Source organism: Zophobas morio, unplaced genomic scaffold, assembly GCF_036711695.1.
Source record: "Zophobas morio isolate AGI-343-1 ecotype UQ-CSIRO unplaced genomic scaffold, CSIRO_AGI_Zmor_V1 ptg000322l, whole genome shotgun sequence".
NCBI classification, from domain to species: domain Eukaryota; kingdom Metazoa; phylum Arthropoda; class Insecta; order Coleoptera; family Tenebrionidae; genus Zophobas; species Zophobas morio.
In genome coordinates this window covers 177,844-195,432 of record NW_026972426.1, presented here as the reverse complement: position 1 = coordinate 195,432, position 17,589 = coordinate 177,844, and the positions used below count along the sequence as shown (strand labels likewise).

The following is a 17,589-nucleotide window of genomic DNA, read 5'->3' as shown; positions in this document are numbered from 1 at the left end:
TGAGGCGGCACAATGCCAGTTTATTTAAAAGCCTTACAAGCCTTAACAGTCTCATAGAAGTAAACACTGAAGCGCGTAGACAGAAGTGCAACGAAAGCGGAGAACAGCCATAAAATTAAGGACGGGCGGAAGTGGACTAACATGAGCTAGTCGTCCCCTGTTTAGTAGAAGAGGATCACATAAACGCCAGTCGTACAAAGCAAAATATATTAAACCGGCCCGGCAGAGGTCCCCGCAAGGTTTTGCGAAGAGCGGTTATGGGTCATGTGGCTTTGAACAAGATGGCCAGATGCAAGGGCAGATAGCAGCGATAGCTCGCCAGCAAGGACGGCACCACCGACGACGAGGGCTAGCTTGGCGGCGTGTTCACCAGGGTGGTCCTTGCAAGGCCCCTCCACGCCCAGCAGAGACAAACACGATGCTTGAGCAGGCAACTGGAAAAGAAGGTTACTAAAAAATAGGAAATAATACCAGTCGAGAGGAGAAACCTGAGTGCCACCACCGACAGTACCGACCTCGACGGACGGCATGGTACAGGATATGTATAGGTCATCGCCCTGCGCCTCGAGGAAGGTGAGGCAATTGGACGATTCGACATTTTGCGCGGGGTCCTGGCCAGTAGCAATGAAGATCGCCGTGACAATGTTAGCAGCGTGGGCGTTAAAGCCGCCTAGAGAGCCTGTTTAAAAGACAATACAGAAACTGAAAAGGCCATTGCTGAAGTTTTCTACCAGCAATGGCGGATCCAATCAAGTTCTTAGAAGTATTCAACTCGACTAAAGCAGCTACTGTTGTTTTTAGAAGGTTTTCCACAACGTCTTTCTTGATAATAGCCTCCGAAACGACCGACTTTCCACGTCCCTGTATCCTTAAAGAAGTCGGCCGTAGGAAGTTTTTAAAAGCGAGCCAAGCAAAAGCGAACCAGTTCACAGCGGCGGGCTTCTTATCAGTGCAAAAGTTTCCGCTGAGGGAGATGATCCGCATATCCGGAAACAGATTTTGAAGATGCTCCAAAGCCTTCTCCGTGCCTTTGGAAATCATGTTCATGCCCATGGCGTCACCCGTAAATACGCGGAATCTTAGATACACCATGCGGCCTAGAGGACAGGCTAAGTCAGGTAACCTTCCTTGTACTAAAAAGGGCTCGTTACCAGTCATGTGAGGGGAAAGTCTAAGCAGTTTAGCAAACCGACTGGTGGACTCAAAGACTGACTTGACGGACTCATAGTTTTCCCTAATACGAAGCCACTCTGAATAAAAAAGCAGAGCATTAAGCAGACTATACACATGGCGATACCAGAGGGTAACCTATAAGTTCCAAACATTTCGTAACGCAGGAAAACTTGACAACGGGCGCACGAGTCATTCCGTTTTTTAATAAGACGCTAAATGTTAACTGTAAGGCCATCGCGAACTCAAAGAGAAGCTACGAAAACCTGGTGACGCCTCCGGAAAGCTTCACTGCTTTGCAACCCCTGTGCGTGCTGGCCAACAAACAACCTGTCACCAAGCTACAGCGAATGCATATGCATAGAGCGGCACGATGGAAACCTTCTGTGGTAGACATGGGCACATAGATGTCCGAACCGTTAAGGGTTAATGGCCCCACTACGCCCACAGGGACGGGAATGTATCCTATAATATTTTCGCAGCAGACCCCAAGAACATTCTGTAGTGGATAGTAGAGCTTGTAAGAGGCGCAAACGGAATCACGTAGAAAAAGCGCCTTATAATCCATATTTAAGAAAGGCACGCCGTCCAAGGTCCCGCTTATTCGACTAAACTCCCTCACTAGATTTCGTCGTATTTTGATGCCACGAAGAGCGTCTAAGCCAAAGAAGCCTTAATACTCCCAGAATCATTAAAAAACTTATTAATAACAAACCATCACAGACTTTCTCCAGCTTATACGCAGGAAGTTTACTTTCTTTCACGAGCAGAAGAATCTCCCTATCGGAAAGAGAAGAAGCCCCGTACTTGTTAAATAGCGCCCAGACTTCAGAAAGAGGTCGGGAAGCTCCTGCCTCAGTGGAGTCCTCTTCATCAATACCTGAATCTACCAGTCCATAAATGGTAATACGGCGAAACGCGGCCAAGAAGACGGATATAAACCGCCAGTACTGGAAGCCTGCGCAAGAACGGGAAGGTCGTATAAACTCGAACGGGCGCTATCGACAGGGCTGTCCGTCCCAATCACAAACTTGCACAACGGAAAACTGCATATAGCGTCAGTGCTCTCCTGGGGCTTTGTATTTACAGGCAAATCTACGGTGGCGGGTAGCTTTGATTCGCTGAACTCTTTAGTAGAAGGGGAGTTTTTAAGCTGTGTGGTGAGCTGCTCGAGGAATCCGCAGCTCTTGTCGAGAAAGATGTACTTGAAACATGCGAAAAGTACGAGGCCGAACAGAATCAAGACCATCAATGCCTCGGTGTCGAGAAGAAGAATAACTAGGTAATAGCCAGTAAGTGACCCCAAAAGAGTGCAAGCAACTTATTAACCACGTGGTATGTAGGTAAGAAGGTTGGACACATCGAAAGGCATAAAGTTGACTAAAAGGGCCTGGATAGTGAAAAGAGAGCGGGAGCGCTGAGGGCAGTGCTTCAAAGGAGAGGAACACATTAGAATTGAAATGGCAGGCTCAAAGAAGGAAAGGACAACGTCGCCAAAAAGTTGCTCCTCATAATATTTCCGAAGATCACTAAACAAGAGTGCGTGACTGGAACGGCGATTACCGCGAATATAAAGTCGAGTCAACTACCTCAGCGGAAGCCCAAGGGCTGGCGAGTCGTCCTGGTGGATGGCAGAATTAAACATAGTGTAGCAGATGAATATGCCCAGAAAAATAGCAATAAGTTTTCCTTTACTAGAAACTATAGACTCAGTCTCTAAGTTGTCTATGGCGTCCGCATGATTGGGTAAAAGGGAGTCGGCTGGCTCGAGGGAAGAGGTAGAGTGGCTGAAAAAACTTTTCGTAAGCCAACAGTAGAGCATGAGTCTCATGTTTTCCAACTTCAAGGCAAGAACAGCCAAGAAAAAGGTGTTAAACAGCACGTGACTGATGAGGAGCGAGACGCAGGCAAGCAGACAGGAGGTTCCCATATCATAAAGCCCTAACGCTTGTTGCCAAGAACAAGAATAGACGAGTAGTGGAGCACGCGAAAACAACACAAAAAGAAAAATAGGAAATACCTTGAATAAGCACAATGCCTACCGTTTTGAGCACGCCATCTACCATCACAGATGTAAAACAGGCTGCATAACTTTTTGCAATGGAGTTAAAGATGCGGATCTCGCCTAAACGGTTTAAACGACTACACGATTGCTTAGAAAAATTTCTTTGGAATTCCTGAAGCAAACTAGTCGTGGCGAGCCTTGCCAAGTGGATGTAGTTCTCCATGCCCATCACCACAAATAAAAAAGGTATGACCTCGCTAACCACGAGAGTCAACGGAAACTGGAAAAGGTGGAAGATGCCCACGGCAGCTAGGAAACTGAAAAAGATGATGAAGACACTAGCGGAACCTGTTCAAAATATACAATTTCTTCAGTAAGAGTTATAAGCATATTGATATTTATTATGATAGAAGAGGCACGCGTGCTATTTACTTCGAGCTTAACCTGTCGCCCCCGTCCAAGGTTATTAAGTAGTGCAAGTGTGCCAAAAAAAGAACAAGAACCACTAAATACTCTAAACTCCTTAAAAGGTTACCAATCGAGAAACAACTTAAGCAAAACAAGACTTCGAGAAAAGTAATCACACAACTATAAATGCTCACCCAGCGAATGTTTTGAGCCCAATTTCCTAAATTTGACAAAGGAGGAGTAAGCGTAATAAATCGGAAGAATATTTGAAAGAATCAAAATAAAAACTTGAGGGCTCTGAGTACGTTGTTCTTGCCAATACAAAACTTTATTTACCAAATTACCGCGACCTTTGTCGTACTTAGCGATCCACGCAGTTCCTACAAACACATGAAGGCTAAAATAAAAAATGAAAAATAAAAAGGTTACCAGACAAAACCGTAATCCAAGCCTGTTTCCAAACGTAAGAATACTTTTCAGGAATAAAATAAGTCATGATTAATTTTATAGTAGAGGTATGTGGATCATAGAAATAGACAGCATCTTTGCTTATGTTAAGTTGCCGAGAGGTAAACATAAAGGGCCTAGAAAAAGTTTTTTCAAAACTCCGATCGTTGATAACTGTTGCCTTTTCCATATTCCAATATCCAGCTAGAGAATAGGCAAGGCAAGGAATATTGGGAAGAGATGCACTATCTTCATATATATACGACTGGGCGTGTGTTTCTAAAGTCAATCGGGGCAATGAATGAGGTTTTTTTTTTTAAGGGTGCAGTGAATGTGTGAGTGAAGTTAAAACCTAAAGACGAATATTGCGGCCCTTTATAACAGATATCCTTTAATGAAATAAGATTTCCGAATTCGCCTTTAACTTTAATAGATTCCAAATTGGAATGAAGATCAATTAATTTTAATATAACTTCTTTATCAATCTTTCCACTTAGTGAAGCGTTTACAAAAATTTCTGCGTAGTGAATTGAATAACGTGGAGGCTCTGTTATTACATATTGTAGCCACAACTTTAATATAAAATAACTAACTAACCAAAAATCTACTTACCTAAGTCAGTATCATTTACTAAGATCCCCGGGGTAAGTAGGCGCTTGAAGGTGGGAAGGTTTTGGTACTGAGACAAGTCCAAAAACTGAAGGGCAGACAACAAAAATAGAACAATAGATATAAGAATAACTTCAGGTGCGTGTCGGCAAATAAACTTTGCGTAAGTACAAAGAATTTTTTGAAAATACATTATTAAAAAGAAGTCGCTAAAAGGGGAAGAAAAAGTTTAAGGCACCCACACATTTGACTGAAGCTGTAAAAGCAACGTAAGTGGTATATATATGCTAAATTTTAGCAAGAAAAAAACAAGTATTAGAGCTTTATAGATTGTTAACACCGTGGACAGTAAGCTCAGCGAGACAAGACCGAACGCATTAATTCATGCTTAGAGTTGAACCAATTGTCGTGTAATAACTTCTAAATAAATTTTCTTAGCAGCAATATATATAAGTTGAGTTTTTATCATATTTATAAATATAGGTAGACTTCATAATTAAAAATTTTTATCATATATATAAATATAGATATACTTCATAATTAAAAAATACAAAATAACTTTAGATTAGATAATAGTTGTGTAATTTTTACTCCTTTGCACTCCTAGCTCTTCAAACTATGAGGAACTTGATTTGCTCCAATATAAAACCGGATAATTTATAATTTTTGTTTAAGATTTTACCTTTTCCTATTTATACTAACTATGATATATATATATATATATATAATTAATTTAGCAACTACTGCACTTGTTATTTTGCTTTATAAATGAAATCTTGTAGCTTAACTTAGTAAGAATAGAGCTGAGATTTGAAAGGCTATTTTTGATATAAGGACCAATCCAAAATTTTTAATAAATTAGTAAACCACTTGGAAGGTCGCTTTTAACTTAAAAAGATGACCGTATATGGATTAACGGCAGATAGCTGAAAAATAAACTGATTTCTCAATGATCATTTAGATATAATTTCTTTTATTACAAATTTATTTTATATTTTAACTTGGCAGTTTAAGGTAGTTTATTATTATACATTATCAAGGTTTCGTATTTACATATATAAAAACTATGTGACACAATCTTGGGTAACTCCCACACATTGTAAGCTAGACGTAAACCACTATAGTTATTTAAATCTATGCCCTGTGGCCAAAGAAATTGAAAAACATACTTTCATCTTCGTTAGGCAACAGTTGATTTGAGTAAAGAATGTGATAATTAAGCACTTGGGTTTAATTATTAACTCAATATTTTCGAAAATGAGTGTAGAGTGAGTGCAGACTATATTAAATACTATGATGTATTAGTATTCCCGCATAGTTCAATCAAATAACCCAGTAATTTTATGACGCCTGACGCTCATCAATGGAAAAGGTTGTTTTCTTTTCAGATAATAATTTAATTCAAACTCGTTTGGTTCTTTTAAAAATATGTTCCTGTTTAAATAACATAACTTAAAATTGTTTTATCTTGCTACGGGTGCATCAACAAAGCTGGCACTGGTTAGTAGTTTAAATTGAAAATTAGTTGGTAAAAGTGATCGTTCCTCTTTCTCTAGCAAATGAAAAGTAAACTTTATAAAGAAAATGTAAAAAAATAGCATACGTTTTCGTACAAATCTTTTCGGTAATTTTTCTGTGATCAAACTATAGTCCCCTCTTTCGGAGCTCTTTGCGGTCGGGGAAAACTCACTATTAACGAGGTTCTTTAGTGATCATTAGTGATTCAGGCACTTTTCTCAAGGCCTTGGTAAATTAAGTATAGTATATCGGCTATCTAATCTTTTCATGGATTTGCCCATAAACTTATTAAAAATTTGATTTTAGCGAAATTAGACCAAATATTATTTGATAACGAATTAAGTTTTGGAGGATTTGTCTCCTATATAACCACAGAGCCTATCCATATTATTACATTATATTCTTATTAAAATGTGGGTTTTTACACCTTTACAAACTAAGCTTCGCTGTAAGAACCCTTTAGTCAGAGTGATTCACGTCGGAGTTTAGTATTCTACTCTATTACTTGTCTTACGCAGGAAAAGTTATTTTTACTGCATCCTCTATAAATCTTAAAATTTTTTGCACAGAAAAATACGGTTTTTTTAGAAAAAACAATGCAATTTTGAGGCCCTAAAGGGTATGGTGTGGGCCTCAGTTGACTATCTCATTTTAAATGCAAAAATTGCGCGGAGAAATGAAATTGTCTTTAGGAAAATCGTTGACATTTAGACTTGGTTCGCAGGGTTATAATATCGACTTACTACGTTGTTTACACCCCCTCATCTGCAGAGGAATAGAAAGTTTAACTTGCCCATAAACAAACCTAAATTATAGATTCTATTTTGCCCAGAATCTTCCTTAGCTTTTTAAATTGCGTGCCATAATTTATTATAGATAAAAATACAATTTAAAAGCAGTAAAAAAAGTTTTCGCTAAAAGGGAAAATTCTAAACATTTTGAGTTTCTTGTTTTAACGCAAATACCAAGACACTAGGCACAAAACTTCTGTTGGGTTACTTTTTCAATCTCGCGCAAGTTATAACTAAAAGGTCTAGGTTGAATAGATTGCCAAGATTCAGGTTATGAGTAAAGACAAACTGGCCGTTTAGGGGACGACTGCTTTTCTGTAGGGCTATAACCATTAATAAAGTCCGCAATCTACACTGTAACTAAGTCTATTAATCTACAAAACCAATTATATTAAGAAAAGAGTATGACATTTTATAATAACAGATTAAAAATTCTAAATTTTACATTTTTAAACACTTTCTGATTTAATTATCATATAACTTACGAGTCGTTAACATATAAGATTTTAGGGGCAATAGTTTAGTAAAGGTATTGAGTTAAATTAGATAGTCGCCTTATAACGATTTCTATTTTAAGCATAGTTAATGCCTAAACGCAAACCTTTAACTGTTTAAGCATCAAATCTAGCCCCTATATTCTATGTTCCAGCTACATATTGATATAACAATTTTAAATTGATTTAATTCAAAAAAAAATTGTGCTCATAAAGTTGAGAGATTATGAAAGCAATTTTACACTTCAAAAAAATTAATTTTATAAACAAGGTTTTAATAATTATACAAACTAAACAAAAAAAATTTTATCAAAACTAATCTAATACTACAAAATTATTATATAATACGAGATATGTAAGCACTTTTGGTCTTTTGTAAAGGTATAATTATAGACCGAAAACCGGTCAATAAAGCTTTCCTTGTTTTAACAATTTTTAAATCTTGTATTTTATATATTTTATTTTATACACCAGATTATTTTACTTAATTACAGACAAAATATAATACATACTTTTTAACTCCTATATTTATATCTAATATATCTTTTAAATATACACTACTTTGATATAACACCCATATCACACTGCACTATTGGTGCGATCATGGTCTTTGCAATTTCCTGATAATTATTTTGTTAAGCATATACATGAGGAATATTAAGAGGGAATTGGCATCATACGAATCGACTCCTGCTAACTTAGACGAGCTTTGGACTTGTGTACAAACAGAACGGGAAAATTTAACATCGGGTCAGTACTACAACCTGGTTGCCAGTATGTCAGAGGTTACAAGCAATAACTCTGACAAAAGGGAGCTATACTAATTATTGAAACCTTGTTTATTAAATTAAATTTTTTTTACGTGCAAAATTGTTCCCATAATTTCTCAACTTAATAAGAGCTCAATTTTTTTTTGCATTAAACTATTTAAAAATTTAGCGTAGCTAGTGCATAGAAGGTTACTTTGTATAATCCATTATGATTAAAAAAAAATTTCTGTTAAATGAAAAAATGAAAAATTGAAAAACATTATAACAATTTTAATCAAGTGTATACAGTAAGGCAAAAATAATTAACTCTTATAACTTAACAGATACACAAGAATAAAATAGCAGCAGAAATGAAAGAAATTATAGTTCAAAAGAGGTTTAACTGTATTTTGGAGCAGCTTTATAATTTAAGAAATAGATTAAACAACCTCTAAATAGATAAGCACCCTTGTGTGTAGCGGTACTGTAGGGCTATACGAAAACACAGCATACTAATAATCTTGTTGGATTGTAGTCATCGTTAAAGTAAACGGGGCCGCTGGTTTTTAGGGTTATAATGCCTGGACAGGATTGTTGGGCTGAAGCGGGCAAAGGTGGTATTCATCTTTTAGTGCTGCGCTTGCAAAAATATACAACCGCAACCTGTTGTATGGGCGTACCGGGCCTTTGGAAGTTATTAGAACCTTGTAGTAGACCTATAAATATAAATAAGTTATCTGGTTGTACCTTAGCTGTCGGTATGTTTTAATCTTGTGTTTGCTGTACTTAATAACCGTAGCTACTGCTTTGTATAGATATAAGCAGCTGGCTTTACCAATATATAAAAGCTCTAAGAGATGAAGAAGGTGAACTGATTAGAAATGCTCACTTGCTCGGGCTATTTCGTCGCTTCTGCATTCTAATCTACCATAATATAAAGTTTTTTATGCTCAAAAAAGCTTAATAGAATTTTTTGTGATGTTATTTATAGGCCCATAATGGTATTTGATGGCCCTCCACCTGCTATTAAGAGAAAAATACTTGTATATTAGTCTTACGTAATAGCATAGGACTTATTCAATATATTTTTTTACTCATAGGAATCCAGGAAACTTTTTAGAGAAAGAAGCGAAGAAAATTTGCGAAAGGTTAATAATACGTTTTTCTGTTTTCTTCAGTTGTATAATACTGCTAATCAACAGACGGCTGAACGGTTATTCCGGAATCAGCTTCGTTCTTACGCCCTGGCTCAAGTTACCGGCGGAAATATGTTTTTAGTTTTGTCATATTATAGTTTAAAATATACTGAATCTATATTTTTACATAGAGATATAAATAAATTTTACAAAAGCAGCAACGACCATGATCTTTTTATGATTCCTGATAATTCTAAACAAGATATTCAGATAAATCATAGCTACAGGAATGATGGATTTGATAGTGATCTTTCTGAAGCTGATACTCGAATTAGTTTGCTCAGTGGCCGTGAAAAACGTCTTTATCGAGATGAGTTTAAAAATTATAAGTTACCAGAAAAGTTTATGCGTTTTATTGAAAGCAACTCTTCTAACGTAGGGAGATAATCCTACTGCTATCTGTTTAACTAATTTAATTTTTTTTTAGAACACGGACTTTGATTCCGTGGAATTCGATAATCTTACCTATGAAGAACAGCACGAGGTATAATTGTTAAGCACGCTTCATCACTAGTGTTATTATTTTTTTTTAAGGTGTTGATGGAGATTCAAGAGCGCCAGAAACGCTGGACACGTTATGCTAACCCTGAAACTGTTAAAAATCTAAAGCCTTCGTAAGTTAGGAAAGATCTGAGAAGTTAATTGTTATAAATCGTTTATGTTGTAGTTAACAGTCCTTAAAGCCCATTAGATTTCTCGCAAATGCAACTTCAACGTTTGTTAAAGAAAAATGAGATTTCTCGGAAGATAGATTACGTTCGTGCGAAGATGCAAGACTCTGGTAACACTAATATGTTTATACGCCTTTTTACCACGCTATTTTCAAGTTATACTGATAATGATCCGTCAAAATATTGATTAGCGACGCTAGTACGCTAGGAAAAAAAACTAATTGATTTGTTCTCTACCTTCCGGACAGGGGGATTCTTGCATGTGGCTGGTGAAGAGGCGCTCATGTACCAGTACAAGTCTAGTGAAAGTGAAAGCGAAAGTGAGGAGGTCATCTTGGAGGAGAGCACAACGTCATTATTTTTTTTATAAGAATTTCCCGCTCTTATTTTTCCGGTGCGCACCGCTAGACCTGGCAGCCCCGTACTTGAAAGAGACGCTTTTTCAGAAGATACCGGTATGTTACCCCCTTCATATCTATTTTTGTATAAAAACGCGTTGTGCGGCGCGATAACCTTTACTTTTACAATTTTAGTTACTAAGTTTGTTTTCATGTTTATTTGTTTATTTTAGAATCCTCCAGTTTTAATAAAAGTTTTTCATCCTCCTCATCTGGTGAAGAAGATGAAGTTTTACAACGCAGTAGGAGCCCGCCACCTCCTGCGGAAACCTTACGGAATTCAAGCAAACTTTCTGATTATATAGAGAAGGGGTCTCTTGAGATCACCATATCGATAGAGGGGAAACCTGCGGCAGTCATTGCCAATCTTCAAAGTATCGAAAGTGATACTAGAAACAGTTTGGTGGGCAACTTCTATGATCCTAACGTGGTGTGCTTTAGGGATTTCTTTATTTGATGATATTTATATTTTGTCCATATAGAAATGTGAGGATGGCTCTTCTTCATTTACTGCTTCTCGATTGGATACCTCTTCAACCGTCCGGCCTTTGGCAAAACCGCAGAGGGATTCTTTGGAAGAACAAAGCGCTGCCTGTACAACAGTTTTTCCTGCTGACGAAAAAGATCAGAGCCCTTCCCCTCCTACCTGCGAGAGCTTGCCACTAGAGTGCAGAGAGTCTTCTTCTACTGTAAACGATAAGCGCAGCCTTGAGCATAATTACTTGATCCGTTTACTAGAGGACAACGGTACTGCCCTCTTGGTTATAGTATTGAGGAGACCTCAAATTTATTAGTTTAGAGGGTCTGAGCGATAACGAGGCAGCAGCAGGCGTAACGTCTACTTTGACCGTTGAGGTCCAGCCACACGTGAATTTTTTGCTCTCCCGACTACTTCGAACCCTTCTGCTTTATAGGACTTTGCGTTTTTAGAAATGAAATGGAGCAACGAATACGATGAGCTTAAGCATGAAAAGGATAAACATGAACGAGATTCCAGCAGCCTTACAGTAGACATGATCAATGACGCCAAAGTGCCATACATTTAGACTATCGGTGGTTTGTTACTTGATTCACTGATCGCTCTTCTTAGGAGCTTTGTAGTCTTTTTGGAGTTCCATGGATCAACTCACCAAGTAACTTCATCTCCTCAAGCAATTTATAACTCTTCACCTTCCTTAATACTTACAGGCGAGGCGGAGGCGCAGTGCGCATACCTTAACACAGCTGGCGTTTGTGACGGTATTATCACTGAAGATAGCGACGTCTTTTTGTTTGGTTTTCTGTTAGCTTCCTAATTTATGAGCTGCGACGACCTAATGATCGCCACTTGTCAAACTTGTAGGAGGTCAAACCGTGTTTCGTCACTTTTTTAGTAGAGAACACAATCCTGAAATATATAGGTTCTTTCTATTTCTGACTATATGCTCTTCTAGTTACTACGCTGATTAGTTTCATACCCCTGGTCGCTTTGGTTATTTATTTATAAATATACTTATAAGCGTAAAAGACATTGAAGAGCAACTTCATATCAACCGAAAAGACTTGATTGACATTGCCATTCTCTCCGGAAGCGACTACACTCCAGGAATATACGGAGTAGGCACGTGCTCGCTTGTATTTTTTTGTCACTTTGCTGATCATCTCCGCGCAGGTCCGGTGACTAGCATCGAGATTCTGAGTGAGTTTAAATCACTTGGCGTAAATCAAGGTCCCTTCGTTACTACTGTGCATCGATACTCACCCCTCTTATTACCTTTTCTTAGACACCCTGATCAGCTTCCGTAATTGGCTTGAGGAAGCTAAGGCGGAGGCATTAAGCGGCGTCCGAGAACACAAAAAAGAGTCTTCTCTGCTAAAACGACTGGTACGGCGATGGGCTCTGAATCTTTTTAGCTATATCTCATAACTATTTTTGACTGAAAGAGAGGCTTTAAAAACCCGCTGGTGCTGCCCCTGGACTTCCCGGATGCGCATGCACGGGATGCTTATCTTCATCCTTTAGTCGATAGGGACGATACGGCATTCCATTGGTACGAACCGAAGGGAGAAGCTTTACGCCAGGTTTCTGCTTCCCCTTAAAAGTCTGCATGCCTGTTTACACTAAACTGTTTTTCTGCTTTTAGTTTGCAAGTTCTAAGTTTTCGTGGACACAAGAGCAAACCGATAAGTTTCTGAGTCCTGTTCTAAAAGCCGTTATCCTTGTACGCTGCCCCCTAGAAGTTTACATCAGGAGCTTGCTTTTCTGCTTAAAACTATAATTGCTTCTTCGAATCTTAATTCTTATACAAAAATTTACACAGCGGAAAAGCCAGAAAGAAATAAGTGATTATATGAAAAAATTGCCGCTTTACAATGAAATAAGAAGTGTGAGAGTTCGCAGAGCCGTCGAAAAGTCTAAAGGGAGAATGCCTTATAAAAAGCGTAAGGCGTGGGGGTTTCTTATTGTGCATTGCCGCGCTTACATTTATTAAACAGAACCCACAAGTTCTCGTCAGAAACCAAAATAATTTCACGACCGTCCAACGGCCGAGGTTGTGCTCACGTTCGGCCTACTCTATATAACTCATAACCTACTGAATTTTTTCAGTGAGACCAGCGAAACGTGCGAGCATCTGTCTCTCCTTCAAAAATTTGCACTCTGGGTTTTTTATTAGCGTTAAATACATGGAGCAGGAGTTACTAGTGAAGTAGATTAGTTTTGCCAAATATAGAAAACTTAAATTGGCGTTTAACAAGTCAGACATTTTAATACTATGTTCCTTTGCAGTTTTGAAAAATTTTTAACAGAAGTATTATTATTGTCCTTTCATCGCCTTTTGCAATATCTTTTTAAACAAATAAACTACTCGCCTTTAAACTAATTAGAGCGACGTTACCTGTTGAGCGGCAGTTGGTTCGGGGGATCTCCAACTGGTCCATTAGCTTAAATAGATAGCGCACGTTGTGAAGCTATCGCAAGGGGTAAAGGTTCTATAGTCTCCGCAGCAATAAGCGCAGGAACCTTGTTAGAATAGTCTTCTGGCTCCTGAAAGTAGTTTGTCCAGGGGATAAACACGCCAGAAAGCAATGCAACCAAGTAGAGAAGATAGACGCCGTTTCTCAGGAACAATAACAAACGCCTTAGAATATTCAGACTTACAACAGCACGAAGGGTACTGTAAATCCCGGCAGAGATCGTCGATCTTTACGCCCATTTTCTCCAAGTGAGCATTACAGAACGCCAACAGTTTCTAGGGTTCGCCTACTGACAGTTAAGTACAAAAGCTGGGTAGTAATAAGGCTAAACTAATTTGATGGCATTTACTTCGGCCTGACTCTTCTCAAACACCACGTCTAATGCGTCTGTCTCATATTCGCGTTCTTAACAGTTATTGTTGCAAACATAAGAGAAAGATGAACGTAAATAAAATAAATAACTTTAAACCTATTTTACGCTGAAATTTTTTATACAACTTTACTTTTAAAGTGTAAAAGTTTACTATTGGTTAAACCAAGTATTATTTAGAAGTCAGTACAAGGTTTAAAAAGATTTTAGAAAGAATAATTTAATAATCTATAGCCTATAAGCTTTCACCCTTTGATAATTATGAGGAACAGCACGACTACGAATAGAAGGGCCGAGAACTTACCTTCGTCGTCGGTGAGGGACCACCAGATATCGTCTTCTTTTATGTCCTTCAAGGGGAGTTTGCTCAGTTCGCTACGAATGCGGTTCAACTCATGGTACTGGCTCTCATCTTCAGTAATAACGTGGTGGGTGGTTTTTTGAATGATGCTCCCTCCTTCAATTTTCTAAAATAAGGTTTAACGATAAGGAAGGTGGAAATATACTAGAAACGTGTTACTTCTCTCTTTACGACGTTGACACTAAAATAAGATGGCAAGTCGAAGGGGCACTGAAAGTGGTGTGCTAACGCCGCTGCAATTCCGTAGATTGGCCCCCAGTGCCCAGCACAGATATCTTAAGGTTACAATAGTGGCAAGAAGGATTATTGTACCATAAATTTCAAATATCTTTATAAACAACTTTGAGGGCAACTCATTTTTTTAAATAGTTTCCCGCATCAAATTTCACTAACCTTCTACTAGCCATGGCTCGCCTGGCGGCACAACTTCCACGCTCTTAAGGTACTCAAGCAGAATTTCATTGTTTCTTGTATAGTTCGCTTCAGATTGAGATGCCTCGTTGAATTCTATGGGCACACTCGCATAAATTTCTATAAATATTGTACTTTAAAAACTTGTTCTTATTGATATATATGTTCTTGTAAAATTTATGGATATAATAGTGTTTCCAGTGCAAGTCACATTAGCGCCGAAAACCGTCTTATATACTTAATAAACAAAAAAAGTATTTTAAAAAGTAGTGCTATCAGAAAAACTAAAACATAGTTTGAAAACTTTTATAATTGTCAAGGCTAAAATTTTTCCTGTATAAAATCATTGTAACCTTAAAAATAAAATAAATCTAAAAGCCACCTCTATTACCGTTGGCGCGAGATATTTGCTATATAAAAGAACAATACGTAAAAATTTAAGAAATATTTGGCCCGTTCGTAGATCAGAAGAAAAATCTCTAAGTATCATATGCGATTGAGCAGTGTATTCATTTATCCATTGAGAGATAACCTTATATGAAAGTAACACGGGTAACCGTATATAACTGAATCTATTGCCGTTATATATAAAAAGTAAATTGCTTGAAAGTTAAGTAAGGTTATTGATAAGACGATACTCAAATAAAAGGAAATTAACTAAATATGGAGGCAAACTTATTTTTTTATCTACGGCTCTAATATAAAAACCAAGTTGATATTCAATTAATAACCTTTTCAAATTTAAACCGCTTGGGATCCACTGTACTAGCCTGATGTAAGCTTAAGGTAAAACTTCCAACTTTATCCAAAACTTTTTTATTATTAACTAGTTTAGCGAGGAGGAAGACATCCGAGGAAAAACTATCTTTTGCACCCACCATTGCAAGCTGTCGTAAGTAACTACAATTAACTTACTGTTTCCCACTAATTATCGGAGGGCTAATATGCAGTATTACCTTTTTAGTGTTGACTTGCATTATACTACAATACCAAGGTCGCATAAGCCATCCTTTTGTTAACTTGGTCAAACTCTTTTCAATAAAAGAAAACTGTTTTCTTGAGTGTCTCTGAAATAGTCAAACTGGCACTCTAGCAAGGAACCGCTAGAGCCAACAAAGGTTTTTAAGTCGCCGTTATAGCGGTTTCATCTCCTTTGCCGTCCGCAGAACAAGGGTTGATGGGTCGTCTTTTGGTATTAGTTAAATCGTCACCCTTTTTATTACGACGGAAAAGTGCTTACGTTCATCGTCGAGTGTACGAGGCAGTAAATTGTATCCATCGTCACCAATGGGACCGCTTTAGCACTGTGTTAGTATTGCCGTGGGGGTAGGATGCCTTCTTTCCTTTAAAGAGAGCTCGAGTACTCCCTGGAGCTCGACGGTAAAAGTCAGGTTAAACGACTCCCAGCATCTACCAAAAGCTCGACTTTAGAAGATGTGCGTAGGTTACACCCAATGGGTAGCTTTAAGGTAGACGAAAAGTTTAGTTTTACCTACGTCTCTTTGACCAAAAGATCACTGTGAAGAGAGGGGAGGGGAAGGTAATTATAAGCAAATAATTATTGTACCTTCTTGTTAACTACCATTAAGGTACGAGGATGATGACTCCTACATCTGAAATGTGACTTTGCCTGCTTTCTCACATGGTTCTGTGTTATGCCAATAGTTTCTTACCTAAAGTGCCGGTGTTCTCGGATAAGTGCTGAATTTTTTTCGAGGCGTCCGGCACTCGCAGGTCATGGCTTTAGATAGGTAGTGAGGGGGGGGCCTAGCTTCGTGTGACAATTTGGTCAGGTAATTACCACAGCGCCTTCAGGGTTGACATCCGAGATTCAGAAGGACAGATTCATCAGTACTGACATATATTTGGCAGATTTCTCAAATAACAAAGCATCAGCAAAAACAAACTGATATGTTTTTACTAAAAAGGCAACCAAAAATATTAATCCTTGTTTACTAAAAAGAAGTTTTTAAATCCTTGTCACAATCTGGTTTTTTTCTCATTTGTGCTGTTAGAGTGGGTATAGGTATCAAGTTATAAATGCAAATTCCAGATAAAGGCACATGCGCACCCAATGTTAAATGATTACTTGAAGTATGTAAGACCTTCGCAAGGGTCATGAACAGCCTTTCCGATTTGGTCCTCAGGATGAGCGTGTAAACCCCTGTTCCAACTTCAATAAAACATAACTTGATATTAATATACCCACTCCACACAGCTACAAACAAAAAATTACTTAATTTTAATCAAAATTCGGGCAACACCATTGACTGAAAGTTCAAAATGATTTCCCTGATTTCACGATAACCTAAATTTAGTCATTTTATTTGGGAGAAGATCAAATCAATGTGCTTGGCAAATTTCGCCTAGACCGTAAAGAACGGGATGAACATTTTTGTCACCCATTTTAAGCAAAGAATGGCAAGTGGCCTGACGAAAGCTATTAAAGAACCTTACAAAAAAGAAATACTTTAACACGTCTAACGTGCCAACTTCGACATGTGTGTTGGTTACTAAGGTTCATAGTTCTCCTTCATCTAATTAAGTTTCAAGATTTCAGTCGTATGAGTCTCGACATGACTGTTTGAGCGGGGTACTTGTAGATTAGACCTTGGCACAAACAACTAAGGAGCTAGGTTGAGGCCTTTAACGACTGGGTGAGCTGTGAGTTGCAATCACAAAAAGAAATACTTGACGGGTTAAGCAGAGGGAGACTCCAAACTGACTCCATTATACGCAAAGTAGGTAGAATTTAAAAAACGTGTTTAAGTTTCTTTTTAAGTAGCATAGAGCTTCCCCACCGTCTCTTCTTTGTCGATTTTAGAGATATATTGGGAAGTTACAAAAACTACAGAAATGTTAAGGAACAAAAAAAAATTAGGTTGTGCTGCAAAATCGATTTTCATTTGACTCTTACAATTTTAGTTTTCTGCAATTCAAAACAGGTTTCGACTGTGACTGCCAATAAATTTTAAGCAGTTGGCTATCTCGAGTATCCTTGCCAGTCATGTTTCCTTGCGGCGGTATTGTCTTATT

The 17,589-nt window shown here is 37.9% G+C and overlaps 3 protein-coding genes across 3 annotated transcripts; 1 reads left to right on the top strand and 2 right to left on the bottom strand.

The window, feature by feature from the left end:
• Positions 1-33: 33 nt before the first annotated feature.
• On the bottom strand, positions 34-4,450 carry LOC135119935 (3-hydroxy-3-methylglutaryl-coenzyme A reductase-like). Its single transcript, XM_064044306.1, has 18 exons — positions 4,383-4,450; positions 4,013-4,309; positions 3,778-3,963; positions 3,191-3,523; positions 2,760-3,117; positions 2,500-2,699; positions 2,113-2,448; positions 1,886-2,056; positions 1,727-1,827; positions 1,552-1,669; positions 1,437-1,500; positions 1,309-1,385; positions 1,152-1,250; positions 923-1,097; positions 732-868; positions 489-679; positions 216-434; positions 34-157 (listed from the first exon to the last, which is right to left on the bottom strand). Exons 2-18 carry the CDS (start codon positions 4,218-4,220, stop codon positions 137-139), a joined length of 2,994 nt encoding a protein of 997 aa, XP_063900376.1. The 5' UTR covers positions 4,221-4,309; positions 4,383-4,450; the 3' UTR covers positions 34-136.
• A 4,318-nt stretch (positions 4,451-8,768) lies between these two features.
• Positions 8,769-13,317, top strand: LOC135119956 (DNA excision repair protein ERCC-5 homolog). Its single transcript, XM_064044327.1, has 26 exons — positions 8,769-8,949; positions 9,007-9,130; positions 9,183-9,234; positions 9,292-9,339; positions 9,394-9,461; positions 9,519-9,762; positions 9,815-9,871; positions 9,922-10,001; positions 10,071-10,168; positions 10,307-10,409; positions 10,467-10,513; positions 10,630-10,886; positions 10,939-11,203; positions 11,256-11,311; positions 11,371-11,487; positions 11,547-11,589; positions 11,645-11,695; positions 11,799-11,856; positions 11,956-12,056; positions 12,108-12,164; positions 12,220-12,320; positions 12,380-12,517; positions 12,580-12,657; positions 12,757-12,877; positions 12,932-12,987; positions 13,044-13,317. The coding sequence occupies exons 1-25, from the start codon at positions 8,769-8,771 to the stop codon at positions 12,961-12,963; spliced, it is 2,577 nt and encodes an 858-aa protein (XP_063900397.1). The 3' UTR covers positions 12,964-12,987; positions 13,044-13,317.
• Positions 12,959-15,832, bottom strand: LOC135119950 (beta-parvin-like). Its single transcript, XM_064044321.1, has 13 exons — positions 15,794-15,832; positions 15,510-15,620; positions 15,285-15,440; positions 14,983-15,085; positions 14,536-14,673; positions 14,302-14,417; positions 14,086-14,248; positions 13,743-13,816; positions 13,613-13,686; positions 13,458-13,554; positions 13,333-13,405; positions 13,199-13,281; positions 12,959-13,135 (listed from the first exon to the last, which is right to left on the bottom strand). Exons 1-12 carry the CDS (start codon positions 15,830-15,832, stop codon positions 13,208-13,210), a joined length of 1,218 nt encoding a protein of 405 aa, XP_063900391.1. The 3' UTR covers positions 12,959-13,135; positions 13,199-13,207.
• Positions 15,833-17,589: the final 1,757 nt, after the last annotated feature.